Genomic DNA, 14722 nt, shown 5'->3' with positions numbered 1-14722 from the left:
CTGAAAAAAACAATAAAAAATCCATGTTCTCTCTCTTGAGTAAGCGCTTAAGTCCCGTATACACGAAACGACCAGCAACTTCTGGCCCCCACTCCTATATTTTCTTCATGTCAGCACCTCTGCTCTGAGTTATGGGTTGGAAGCACTATCAACTGCACAAAATCGGGAAAAAGTCTTCTTCAAAGTTGTGGTTTCGCAGGGAATGTTTCTCTGATGGGGTTGTCAATAAATGAAATAGCTTACCCGTGGGGTGGGGGGGGGGAGTAAATTCTAGCACAATTGACATGTTTAAAAAGAAATATGATAAACATGTTGGGGTAAATGGAGAAGCTATCCGCATACTTAGAATAAGACAACCATAAATATTTTTTATGGGCATTGTATTATATTTTATCATGTATATGTAATCTTTAGTTTTTATGATTACATTTTTAATTGGGGGTTGCTATATTTTAGAAATATATGACATACATATTCATAATGGCCACCTTTTTCTCAGCCACCTTGTTGGGCATTTTGCCTGTTGTGGCCTTGTATTTGTATAAAAGATATGAAATTTTACAGAGGGTTTGGTTATTTCCACAGTGGTGGATCAGTGAAATGTATAAAGCTGCTTAAAGGGTTAAGATAAGGAAAAGACACACATGACATATACAGTATATCAAACATCTCAAGCCTATGTTGATTCATTGGATGAGCAACATGTAAATTGATAGATAGTACTTCCACCCAAGTAGGGGGTCTTAGAACATCACTTTGCCAGAGGGGTAGGCTCATGATGCTGTTAAGACAGCCCTGCTACTGCCTTCATTTTGTTGGCACAATGGGTCTATGTAGGGTTACCAGATTTGAAAACTGAAAAAGGAGGATGCCCACCCAAGCACCCTTTTTAACGTCACATTTCCCAATTTCCAGAACAGATGGCGCCCCTAAGAGTCAGCATTGAGTGGTTTTTTTTTGTTTCTGGAAGAGATGAAACTAGGGTTACCAGATTCGAAAACTGAGAAAAGAGGGCGCCTGCACGTGTGCCCTCAGTAACATCACTTTTCCCAATTCACACAACAGATGGTGCTACTATACTGACCAAATAAAAAAAAAGAGAATGTGAGAATTTTCAACCAAGTGGAAAAAGGAGTAGGATGAATAGCTTGAAATAGTCTTGGAATTGAAATATTGTAACATTTTGACAGTGCTAGACACTATGAGTTTAAGCGAAGAAAAAAAAAAACAATGATCCCTCGAGAGATCATTCATTATAAGCGAGAGGAGATCTCCTCTCGCTTATAATGAATAATTGTTCCCACCATCAGGTCAGCTTTATTACTTTGCCTGAAGCATGGCGAGAGGTTCTCTTTCTCTACCCTCAGAATGTTTTCTTCTTTTGGGAGCATTGCTTTTTTGCCAAAGGAATAGCAATCAGCGTTAAATGTTGTTTGCATTAGAACAGCATTTGGCCTGCTTGGAGGCAAATTGGATTCTTGTATTCTACGAATTTCGACAGCGATCGGTCAAAGCATGTAAACATGTGGGGGGGGGGGGACACACTCAAACACCCATTTCAATGAAGAGATATGCAAGGTGGGCAAAAGTCTGTAGAAACTCTAAAAATGAATAAAAATAAGAAAAATAACAGAAATAAAAACCGGTTTACAGGTTTAGCATCGCTAGGTCACAGATTTTTTTAAGACAAGAAAAAAACATAACTCGGAAAAAAAAAAAACTGTTCTGAAATAAAAAACTGTTCACTAGGGCACAGGAATTTTTTTAAGACAAGAAAAAAACAACTCCGAAATAAAACAGCCAATATGTGGCGCTGGTATGAGCGACTTCGGTGGAAATATGTTAATCAGAGAGAGGCGGTTATAAAAACTTGCGCTCCTAATCCACAACCAGTTCACCATTGTAAACCATGTATGTGGACCTGTTGCACTCTGCTGTTGCTGGATTTGTGACTCACCTGCAATGTGTTATCCCCTGTGGTGGTGGTTATGTGGAACACATACTGCTGTAATAAACAATTTCTAGGCATTTTGTTTGTTATTTGCATATCTTTTCTTTAACTTGTGTTCATCAGTGCCACCTATTGGCTATTTTTCCTGTCTTAAAAAAATTCCAGTGACCTAGCGATGCTAACCCTGCAAACCGTTTCCAAAGCGTGTAAACATGTGTGGAAAAAAAACACACTAATGTCAATGAAAAGTTGTATGTTTCAGAGTAAAAAAAAATTTACCAGAAAAAATAATTATTATGGAAACATGAGAAGAAGGACAAAAGAGAGTGAATTTTCTAAAACTTAAAATACTTGAAATGACAAAAAAGAGGATGTCTGGTAGCCCTAGCATTGAGTGTTTTTTGCATCCTAATTTTCTTTATTTCTGAATGGAAGAAATAACACCCCCTCCCTTCACATGTCCCAACCTCAGTACTGTACATGGCATATTAGATGGCGAGCAAAAAATGGTATTCTCAAAATGGATGTCGTGGTTTTCTTCTTCCGAGCTGTTTTTGAATTAGTTTTCCATATTATCCTGGAGCAATCTCTGCCGTAGTTAGATAGCATCTGCCCTGCTTGGAGGCAACTTGGGTTCTTGTATTCTGGAAATTTTGACAGCAATCGATCAAAGCGTGTAAAAATGTGGGGGAAAAACACACACAAACACTCATGTCAACAAAGTACATTGTGTGTGAATATGTTTCAGAGTGAAAAGAAAATTTTTTCCCAGAAAAAGAAAATAATTTCGGAAACCTAAAAATGTGAGGATGTCTCGTAACCCTAATCCATGGAACATAAAAGGTTAAGATCTCCTGGTGTAATGCATGTTATTAGTTTACAGGGCTCCCACTCAAAAAATTAGAAAAAGTAGTAAAACGCAGGACTAAAAAGTAGGATGGGGGAGGGTAACCCCCTTAGACAACATAATCATAGCATAATGGAAAAAAATTCATAAAAAAAAAATTTAAATAATTAAAAAAAAAAAAAATTTAATTAACTTTTTTTTCCCCAGCACTATTTCAGTCAAGCCAAAACAAAATGACAAATGGCTTGGTTGCAAAACCAATTTTCGGCCAAAACAGTGCACTAGCAGCCACAGATAATTCTTTGCTGTCTCTCCTCATATATATTACTTTTTTTTTTTGGAGTCTTCCAAAGTGAAGAACTTGTCAACTCTTTTCGACAAGGCACAGCAAATTTCGAAAACGTAAGTTTTTTAAGAATGACGCACCTTCGAGACCACTTTCAAAAGCACAATGCAAAATGTGTAAATTACAAGATCCGACGTAAATAAGGCAAGGTGAACCAGATAGTTTTACTGTGTTGTTCATCATTTTTTAAATTTTACTGTTTTGTTCACATTTTACTGTTCAATGCCAGTGTAATAATTTTTGACAAATGAAGCACTTCCATTTCTAGCTCTTTGCTGAGCATTGTAAATATTGTTTATGCCTCTTCATGCCTTAAAAATACAGAAGACAACTGAATGCTATTGGGTAGCATCAGAATCACCAAACCTAGAATAGGCCTATGTATGCAACTGCTTTGAAATGCAAACTGTTGTTTCACCTATTTGCACCATAATTTTGAATGATGAAAGTTACTGTCCAAGACCATGAAGTAATAAATACAAAATTATTTTTCCATCCAGACAGAAGTTTTTAATGACTACTATACTTGAACCCTCAAACTAAGCAAATGAAAAATTTATCAATCAAATGGTCCACATACACCCCCACCCCCCTTTCCAAATTACCTTAAAAATTATACAATTTCTGCTTTGGCAGAATCATTAATTGCATTCTCCAACATTTGTAATATTTGGAAATATATCAATAATTTCCTGCTCAATTAAAATCAATTACACAAATTTTGTCAATAGAATTTGGTAAAAAAGTAGGAAAAGTAGGACAAAAACTAGAAAGTAGGACAAAACCGAGAAAGTAGGACAAAAGTAGGAAAAGTAGGACGAGTGGGAGCCCTGAGTTTAAAAAAACAAAAAATTGATTATCAAACCATATACATTCAGCTGGGAATAAACATTTCTTTGTGAAATTTCTAACGACTTATTGCACGCCAGAATGTGTTGTGCGTGTGTATATGTGTCGCACAAACAAATTTATGACCTCATATATACATATGTGTATTGCATTTTAGTGAAGTACTACCATTTATCTCTCCCATTGAACTGGAAGTGAAAGTAACTGAGCCTAAGTTGTTGTGTTTATTTTTATTTATTTTTTTTGTAAATATTGTGTGATTTCTTGAATGTTAGACTGCCTCGTATTCGAGCATCGAAGTTGAAAAACAACGGTAAACGAACTTCAGCGACAACCACTGTGCCACCAGCGGGAATGTTCAAGTGCTGCCACCTGTTTTCAAAATCGAAAGTTAGAAACTAGAAACTGACTAAATATCTTTCTGAGTAGTTCAATGCTACTGCTCGCTGTAGAAAGACATTTTTGTACTCAGCGACTAGCTGATGTTGGGAAAGCTGACATTAGCCCACCACCAGTGTGCTGATCACTCCGCGTCAGACATCGTGAAGTGATCAGGACCGTGGTGCTGGCAGAGGTGGATAAAGGTCGATAGAGGCCCGGGCGCAGAAGAAAATATTGGGCCCCTTAAATTAGAAAAGTGAACAATTGGGGTTTTGCGGGGCCCTGGGCACACACGCCGTTAAATCCGCCTCTGGGAGCTGGCTGTTCGCGACGTCTAACGATACACGAACAAATGGCGGACGCAATCAGACACTTGATCACCCGGGCCAAGCTTTAATTTTGGTGCTTCCTGATTAAGGTCGGTTCAGACTCCGGGCGCAGAAGAAAATATTGAGCCCCTTAAATTAGAAAAAAAAAAGAGTAAAACTGAAGTTTTCGGGCTCTCTCCAGAAGTCGGAGTCCAGGGCGCGTGCCAGGTACACCTGGCTTTGTGTTAAGCCAAATTAGGTCATTTTTGTCGCACCACGGTAATTTTCTGCACACGAACGCTAATTAGACCGGGACCTATAATTTATTGCCGAATCCGAACGGCAGGCTTGTTTTATATTCATCGAGAGGTTGGTGCGCTAACCCCTCGATGGGGAACTCCCTGAGGTAACAATTTTTTCAAAACACTTAGTTCCTTTGTGTCAGGAAATTTTTCTGACAAGGACGAACCGGGCATCGAACTCGCGAAACCTCTAAACATCCTGTGGTACTTTAGACGAGCATCTTATCGACCTGGGCTACCGCGCCTCCAGATTAGGAATGTCTAAAATCGGAGGAGGGCAGTAAAACCGAAAATCTACCTCTAATTTCTGGCAGAGGTGTCGGAAGTGTGTAAAGGCGCGTATACACTAGCGCGCGGATCATGCAATGAAAGCATTCGCAATTGGTTGTTCAGTAATTTGTACGGTGTTGCGAACGATTCTTGAACTGTTTTCACCGGATTCACCTGGAATCGGTTTTTTCAACGAACACAAAGGAAAGAAAGGAACACAAAGGAAGTTCATGTACCCACGAGCGGATTAGAACCGCTGCAGAGGTCGTGCGTTGCAAGATCTGCGCGCTAGTGTATACGCGCCTTTAGACAAGTGGGTACTCATTCTAATTTTTATTTAATTGGGAATTTCAATTTCTATATTAATTCTGGGAGCACTCGGGCCCATATTGCAAAATAACGTGGGTGCTAGAACACCTCTCTCTCTCTCTCTCTCTCTCTCTCTCAGACTTCGACGCCACTAGTTCCAGGCCCATGGAATGAACCAGTGACGGCTAGTCCCAAAAAATGCGAGTAAAAATTTTCAAAGGGTAAAAAAATTTAATTTTTGAACTTGATTTTTTCCGGAACATCTGGTGACCGTTAATGAGCACGCGTGGAAGACTAGGTGGTACAGGCTACAAACAGTGCCATCCCACCCGGGCACGGCCCGGTGGCCTGAAGAGAATAGGAGCCTCTCACAAAAATGAGAACTAATTGAAATTTTTGAGAACTTTCCAGGTAGGGCCTCAGAAAAACCAATTGGCCCAGGGGCCCACGACGGCCCTGCCCGGGACCTCAAGAGAAGAGGAGGGCCTTACAAAATTAGATATCGTTGAAATTTCGGAGGAGAATGCATGTAAATTTGCCTACATCTAAATGGGTGAAAGAGTGCTCATGCGCTGAAATACGCAAATGGATAAAACACAGGCCCGTCATTTAGGGGGGGCGTTGACACCCCCTGGCTTTTGAAAATGCACTAAAAATGGTACATATATACAAATATATATATATATATACATAAAGTGTGAATACATGTGCTTTGCACCCGCCTTAAAAACATTTGCCCCCCTCCCCCTGGAAAAAGTTGAAATGACGTCCCTGAGATAAAACATGTGTTTTTGTTTTGCTTTTTTTGGTTAAATTAAATAAGGCAGTTAAAATTTGCACTCACAGATGGCGCTGTATCACAAAAAACGACGTGACACGTGAAATCAGAGGCGAATTTAACGGCGAGCTCACCAGGTGCCCCGACTTCTAAAGGGCCCCAAAAAACACAAACTTCACATTACTTCTTAATTTAAGGGGCCTCGACCGACTTTAATCCGCCGTATATTGCATGAAATGCAACACAAACACATAATTAATGTTTTATTACGATTTGCGTTGCATGAAACTACATATTTCAATATGAGCGTCCGTCGTAGCTCTGGCTACATCCAAGGATATTCCATTTCGACCAACGAGTCTGCTAACATCGATTGCGGAAGAATCCATTCACTTCCGTAACTTGTCTTCAGTTCCTTGATGTTGGTTACATGTGTGGCATAAACTTTGTTTTTGATATATCCCCAGGGCCACAACTAGAAAAAAGCATTTGCTCTGCCGCCCGGAGCAAGTGTCCATTTTCTCGCCCCTTTCCTTTAATTTTTAAAAAACAAAAAACAAAGCCCCGCCCCGGCGCCTTTCATGCCCGTGGCAACAGACCCCTGCCCTTCCCTAGCTGCGGCCCTCATATCCTCTACAAGAACAAGTCAACGAGGGTAAAATTTGGAGACCGAGGGGGCCGCCAGGGTCGTCTTATGAGTATCGTGTGCCCCCGGAGAAAGTGATTTTTTTTAAACACCTACCCCTGGCTAGAAATGCATGTCTACCAATTGCATGCTTCGAGGCAGCGGTTCTCAAACGTTTGTTTCCCACAGCTCCCTTGCCCTGGTCAACATATATCTGCGACTCTCAAGAATAGTTTAACAACGAACAGCTTCAAAGATCGAACAAGCACACATCAATATCGCCAAGTTTCCACGACGCCCCTGACATAAGTTGGCATCCTTAAGAGCATCCTAAGCCCCCGGGCCGAATAATTTTTCTGAGGTGCTAACTGCCCAGAAATACCTGCTATCCAATTTGCATGCTAAATATCGAAAATCTTAACCAGATCCCACTATCATGAGGCCACGCCCGGGTAGGCCCGATCGTTGAGACGGCACTGACAGCATGTTTTTCGATTCCGCAAGTCGGCGCCGCCACGGACTGCAAAACCTGAAATTCAGGTATTTAATCAACCAGCGGGGCCGTCTTAACAGCACCATGGCCCCACGGGCAAAATGATATCCTGGGGCCCTAATTAGCCGAAAGTACCTGCTTATAAATGTCTATGCTTTCTCTCGAAAGTCATAGCATCAAATCTCATTATCACGAGGCCCCTCATGCACTTGAGCCCGCGGGCTCATGCATTAAGACGGCACAGCAGCGGGCCTGGTCAACACCTACTAGAGAATTTTCAGCTAAGTTCTGCTAGTTGTTTTCTAGTGGGTGTTGGCCTGGAGCCCCAGCGCCGGACCAGAGGGGGCACAAATTTCCTCCTTCAACCTCTTCAACATTACAAGGGGGCGCCCAAATGCGAGATTGACCCGGCTGACCAAGCATCTAGTCCATTCGTAACGGCACCGACTTGCAGAATCGGAAAACTTGCCACACTATGTTCTTACCCTTTCTCTGGAAAATATTAACCATGTCTCATTTTCCTAAGGCCATTTTTTGCACTTCAGGTCCGCGAGCCGTGCTCGGTTGGGCCCAGACGGCACATGCCATAACAGTCATCATTGCCATACAACGTCATCTGTGAGTGAAAGAGAGAAATTTTGTGTGAATTTTTTTTAATTCAAATTTATCCGGGGGGGGGGGGGAACTGTAGGCCATGATAAGTATTTTTGTGTAAACTGCACGTTTTCATGTCAATTGGCTGATTTTTTTTAATTTTTAAAATATGCCCAGGACTTTATCTACCCTGTATACACGGTGCATAGCTAACACACACGCACAGCCACCACCACCCTATACATAGATAAGATATCTAATATCTAAGATATTTCAAGATCTTATCTATAGGGGGTGTTGTAACAGCACGCACTGTTACAACAAATTACTGGCGTACCGTTGACTCTAGAAACTTCCAATTAGAAAAAGTATCCAAATAATGAGTGTGGACCTCATGTAATTCATTCATATTGCAAGGGAGTTATTAGAATAAAAAAAACATAACTTTTCATATGGACAATTCGTGCTCAAAATCCCAATTAGGAAGTTGCAGGACCGTCTTGATAGCATCATGAGCCTCCGGGCCAAGTTAATGTTGTACGGCCCTACCTAGCAAGTATACATGCTTACTCTCGAAAATTTCAACCAGATTTCATTTTTATGAGGCCCTTCTTCTCTTGAGGCTCCCGGATGAGCCCGTGCGGTAAGACGGCACTGGGAAGTTGTTGCTATGTCTCTCTCTCTCCTGAGGCCAACGAAAAAAAATTCCACGTTTCTAAGGGCAATATTCGCTGAGGTATCTGAATTGAGAAATCGTAGAAAAGTAAGTGCGATATTCGCTGAGATATTTGAATTCAAAAACTATCCCCCCCCCCCAACAACTTCCTAATTGGGTTTTTGAGCACTGGGTGTCCGTATAAAAAGTAACTTTTGTTTTATTTTAATAACTATACAACCCCTTGCAATATGAATGAATTATCTGAATTCCACACGTTATTTGGATACTTCTTCTAATTGGAAGTATTCCTCTAGGATCAACGGTTCGCCAGTAATTCGCGGCGCGAGCTGTCAACTGCGCACCCCGTATATAACGTGGTTTTTCACGTAAAAAAACGCAAAACAAACTGCGCAAAAGTGCCAGATTTTCAACCTAGCGGAACTATCTGTATATCACATCACCCAGAGAAGAGAAAAAAAAATCAATGATTTGGCTTCCTATCGGAAACGGGTCTGAAACAAAAAGCACCACACAGCGCCCATCGCTATACACGATCGAGTATATACAACTCATAACATGTTAATTATATTTTCTATTAGATAACCTGATGTCGCTGGGGAACATCGTCGATTCCGCGGTTCTTTTTTTTTCTTCTACAATATTATAATATCAGATCCTTCGAAGATTCGACCGATCCTAAAAAACGATGCCATTCTCATTTTTGTTATTATTTTTGCGTGCGACGTGCCAATCATGTCGTGGGGCCGATAATCTATTCCAACCTCCACCGACCCCCCCCCCCCCGGTCCAAACCCTCAAAGTTTGCAACACGTCATGCCGGGAGTAAAAAAAAAAAATTGGTGCCAGACTGTTTGGTGCTGGAACGCCTCATAGACGAGGCGCGACTTCCCAACACAAGAGAAAGTGGCCACCCTTCGACTGATGGTCGCCACTCGCCACAGCAGTAAGATTGACCCCTCTAAAGAATATTAATGTATTACATAGACCATCTAGACCTCTAGACCGCAGGAAAAGACTTTTCTCTTGATCCAGCCACTATGTCTATCCTAATTTTTACCGCAAAACATGATAAATTTAACCCTCCAATGCATGAAATCTTATTTTGCAATTCAAATTTTACCATTAGACAAAGTTAAAACATGATAATAATGAGCATAAATAATTTTGAATTTTTTTAGTATTATCAATTATATGATCCAGTTGAAGGGTTAGTATAAATTGAAAAAAAATTTATCACAAAACATGATCAATATAACCATACAACAAATGTTTATTTCAATATTTTCTATTAGATTCTGCAAAATAAACAAGAAAGTCATTTAAATATTATTTTTAGTATTATCAATTACATGATGCATTAAATAGCTGATATGAAATTAAGGCATTGAAAATCATAATTTATCACAAAACTTGAATTTAACCCTTCCATGAATGTTTATTTTAGTATTTACAATTAGTTTTTGTAAAATAAACAAGAAAATATAATTTAAAATTTTTTATTAATATCAACTACATTATACATTGAGGAATTAATATAAAATTAAGGAATAAAAAATGATAATTTATCACAAAATGATGTGTGTGAATTTCATCTAATATTACACTATAAATTTCTACAAAACTACAATAAAAAAATAATTTTTAATTTTTTTTTTCTAATACAAATTATATGATACATTGAAGGGCTAATATAAAATTAAGGCATTAAAAGCATGTTTATTCATTACATTATGAATTCAACCCTTTGATGCTTAAAATTCAATAATTTTATAACTGTGTTCTTTATTCCCACTTAAAACTGGGCAGTTACTCCCCACCCCAGTTGTGGTCCTGCTTTGATGCATAAAATTTTATTTTATAATTTAAAATTTATCCCGTTTGACAATTAAGTTTTTTACCAACATAAATTATATGATGCATCGAAGTGTTAATAGAAAATTAAGGCATTAAAAGTCATAATTTATCACAGAACATGACAAATTCTAACTCTCGATGCATGAATTTTATTTTATACTTAAATATTCATTATTAGTTTTTACAAAATAAAACAATAAAATAATTTTTCAATTTTTTTTAAAATACAAATTATATGATACATTGAAGGACTAATATAAAATTAAGGCATTAAAAGCATAGTGTTTATAACAAAACACATTGAATCAACCCTTTCAATGCAAAAAATTTCATTTTATAATTTAAAAAAAATTATGATTAGAAATTAAATTTTTAGTAATATAAATCATATGATGCATGAAGGGTTGATATAAAATAAAGGCATTAAAAATCAAAATTTATCATAAAACATAATTAACCCTTCCATAAATTTTCATTTTATAATTTAATATTTACTATATTAGTAAAAACTAAATCTATAAAATATAGAACAAAAAATAATCTGATTTTTTCCTAATATAAGTTATACAGTGCATTGAAGAGTTAATATAAAGTTAGGGCACTGAAAAGTTTTCCCATATGAACCAAAATACGCTTTACAGCAGAGGACTATTATAAAAAAAAAAGAGCACCCTTATGGCAAGTTTGATATATGAATGCATGAAATCAGAATGGTTTCAATCCTTTAATACCATTTGTACAAGGTGTTTAATTGAAGCTTTGATCAAGTGCTCGTGAGCATGAAATCTCACATGAGTATCAAGCACTCTTGGTACTTAAGGGAGCACCGTGGTGCTCGCGAGCAACAGGTTGAAGATGCCTGCTTTACAGAAAGCAGTTATCATAATTAGAAACAAAAACTTACACTTGGAAAGAGAAGTTTTTACAACTCAGGATTAAGAAAAACTATAGCCTAATATATTGTAATTGAAATATCAACACATGCAAAAAAATCAACTTAATCACAAGAAAAATTCTTGAAATTACATTATAGATTAAGATTAGAATAGCATTTTTATTGTTTTATTTTAATAACATTTATCAAATATTATGGATAAAAATTTACAAACTAACATTTTTCCCCATTCTTTTTAGATAAGGATAATAAAGATAGAGAAAAACATAATGCTATATAAACCTTGATATTTATTTGGTATATTTTTTTTCATTCACGTTTATAGCTAAATCTAATATATTTTTGTTTGAGTGAAATTATACATGTAGATAAGAACTCTATTGCTCTCTATAAATGTTTAATACTGTATAAATGCCTTATAAAGAGATGAAGAAAAAGTGTAACAACTCAAAAAATTGTGTTTTTAATGAAATAAATAGGATTATAATTAATAAAATAATGAAAAAATTTGATGATATATTGACTGTCAACCCTTTAATACATCAATCACCTGATAAGCTAAAATCAATCAATAATAAATTATTCTAATTAATTGATATCGGGAAATTTTTTAAACTCATTTTCCTATGTTGTAGTTATAGAAAACAAATGAACTTATGACACAAATGAAAATTTTAAATTAATAATGTGGTAAATTTTTGATTAGAGAAAACTAAAACTCATGCATCGAAGAATTCAATTAGAATCATCGTAATATATGAACGAATATCTACACAAAAAGAGAGAAGTTCACGCACTCGACACATTTTTTTAATATCTTAATTTTAATTTAAAAAAGTTGTTTTATGTATTATATGGGATGACCCTACAGCATCAATTAACATCATCTCCTACAAGACTCTCAAAATTCTGGGGCCCCTCTATCCACCCAATTACCTGGTTGGGCTCATGCATTAAGACAGCCTTAATTATATAACTTCAAATTTTTAATTATGGTATTATTATACCTGATATCAATAGAAAATTTTTTGAGTGTGAACTATTCATATAAGCAAATGTGTGGATATAAATATTATGATCAATTATAATATGTAATTTTACTTGATAACTTGCCAAATACATAAATGTGATACTAAAAAACATATTTCAATGTTTGATCAAGTTGTGACAATGAATCTGATCAGTAAATAACAGGACTTGACAGTAAAGAAAAATTTAGGCGCCAGATATAGGTGCCAAGCATAGTTTCTTCCCAGAAAAAGAGTCCTAAATAATGTTTTTTCAGCTTTTCAGATACTTAATGACCCCTTTTCACGATGAAAGACTGATTTAGTAATCATGTATAGAAAATCTTAGGCACCAATACCAATTTTATAGTCGCCATGGTGACCTGACACCTGGGATTTGTCAAGCCCTGGACAAAAATACATAGAAACAGTTTTGATTTGGATTATAATACCTATAATTAAACTCCACACACAAATACGATGAAATAAAATTGACATTTTCATTCATAACATCGCATAAAAACAAAAAATTCAAGCATTATAGTCATGCACAATTTTCTGTTGACAACACTAAATGTGTTAAATGTGCAAAAATAGTTTTTGTATTTTTTAAAATATTTAGCAAAAAAATTTAGAAAATTATCAAACATAATCACATAATTTATTTTTTTAATTAATTATTTTCAAACATTTGTTTGACATAAAATTATAGTGTTGTCAATGAAAATTTTTAAAGTTTCATCCATTGAAATTGCCCCATTATTTTTAATCATAAAAATTTAATAATAATGAGTTTTGTCTTTTTCCAAATATTTAATGTGAAATTTTAGCATAATTATTAAACATAATCATAAAACTTATTTTTTTAATTAATTATTTTTAGACATTTAGTATTATCAGCAAAAATTTTGTAAAGTTCATTATAAAATAACCACATCACTGATTCCACAAGCTGTAAAACATTCACAACACATTTTTGAACCAAAAAGATTTAATAATAATGAGTTTGTCTTTTTTTAGATATTTAATGCAAAATTTTAGAATAATTATCAAATACAATCATAGAAATTATCATTTATTTTAATTAATTATTTATACACATTTAGTTCACAAAAACTTTGAAGCTGTCAACAGAAATGTTTAAATCTCATAATAAAATAACCACACTATTCAATTTTACTAGTTGGTAAAAAGACTAAAAAGTTATAATAAAAACACCAATAACACTGATTATTTTTAATCTGATTTAATAACAGTGAGCTTTATCTTTTTTTTAGATATTTAATGCAAAATTTTATAATAATTATCAAACATAATCATTATTTTTACACATTTAGTGTTGTCAACAAAAAATTTTGAAGTTCATAATCAAATAACCACACCACTGATTTTACAAGCTTCTCACTAGCAAAAAAAACTAAAAATCGTAATAAAAACACCGATAACACTGATTATTTCTAATCATAAAGATTTAAAATAATGATTAATTATTTTTATATTTCCCTCTTATATTTCTCATATAATAAATAATTATTATGCATCCTATCCCAAAGGAAGCCTGATTAGCATAGGCTGGCGTTGTACAATTTTGCGTTGAAAAAGAAAAATAAATATCAAAACATATCATGATAAGACCGTTACTTACCAAAACCAAAATGAGAGGTTCTTTATCCCGAAACCGAAAAAAAAAAAGAGAGCAACTATCTCGCACTGATAACAAATAAACCCTGATCCGATAACGAACGAAAGCTCTCTGGTCAACACACACGATTGAAGCGGAGTAGTGAGTCAGACATTTAATTTTAGATAGAGGCCCGTTTTCCAAGAAAATTCCGAGCGTCCATCGTTTTCTTTCTACACCAAACCACCATCCAGGAGCCAAATATTCTATTGGACCAAAGTTGATTCGTCACTGATGACGAACGTCGTCCTTTTTTCGCTATCCACACCCACCTGTTTTTAGTATTAAAAAAAAAACCGTAGTTTTCTACGCTCGTAAGAGAGGGCGCTGCTATCGTTCCCGCGCTTTTTATTTATAGTTAACAATGACGTGACGTCATCGTTATTGATAAATATCGTTTGAGTTACCTGCCCTGTCGTCTGGAAAAATTGCTTTTCTTAGTTGTTGTTGTTGTTTTTAATGAAATTTTTAAAATTAATTTAAATGATTTAGGAAGGAATTTGCTTTTATTTTATTTACTTGTTTATTTTTTGAGAGAGAGAGAATTCAAAAA

The 14722-nt window shown here is 35.9% G+C and overlaps 1 protein-coding gene across 9 annotated transcripts in view; it reads right to left on the bottom strand.

Moving 5' to 3' along the window:
• The window catches only part of LOC149072610 (embryonic polarity protein dorsal-like), a 45920-nt gene extending 31477 nt beyond the window's left edge, over positions 1–14443 (bottom strand). For 2 of the 9 annotated variants that reach the window (XM_089247169.1, XM_089247170.1), the window contains exon 1: positions 14134–14412. Coding sequence is in view for 1 of the 9 variants with exons in the window: in XM_089247162.1 (XP_089103288.1) it covers positions 7945–7969 (25 nt within the window). In the remaining 8 variants the exon portion in view is untranslated. Of the gene's footprint in view, positions 1–7944; positions 8025–14133 lie in introns of those variants that run through there. The other 7 variants (XM_089247165.1, XM_089247161.1, XM_089247166.1 and 4 more) reach the window with 7 other exon arrangements.
• Between the last annotated feature and the right edge of the window lie 279 nt (positions 14444–14722).

Source organism: Pholcus phalangioides, unplaced genomic scaffold (genome assembly GCF_987345545.1).
Source record: "Pholcus phalangioides strain wild (caught in Gottingen) unplaced genomic scaffold, Ppha-v1.0 ptg000017l_1, whole genome shotgun sequence".
In the NCBI taxonomy this organism is placed as follows: Eukaryota; Metazoa; Arthropoda; class Arachnida; order Araneae; family Pholcidae; genus Pholcus; species Pholcus phalangioides.
Note: the sequence above shows the minus strand (reverse complement) of the source record. Positions and strands in the feature narration are given on the sequence as shown.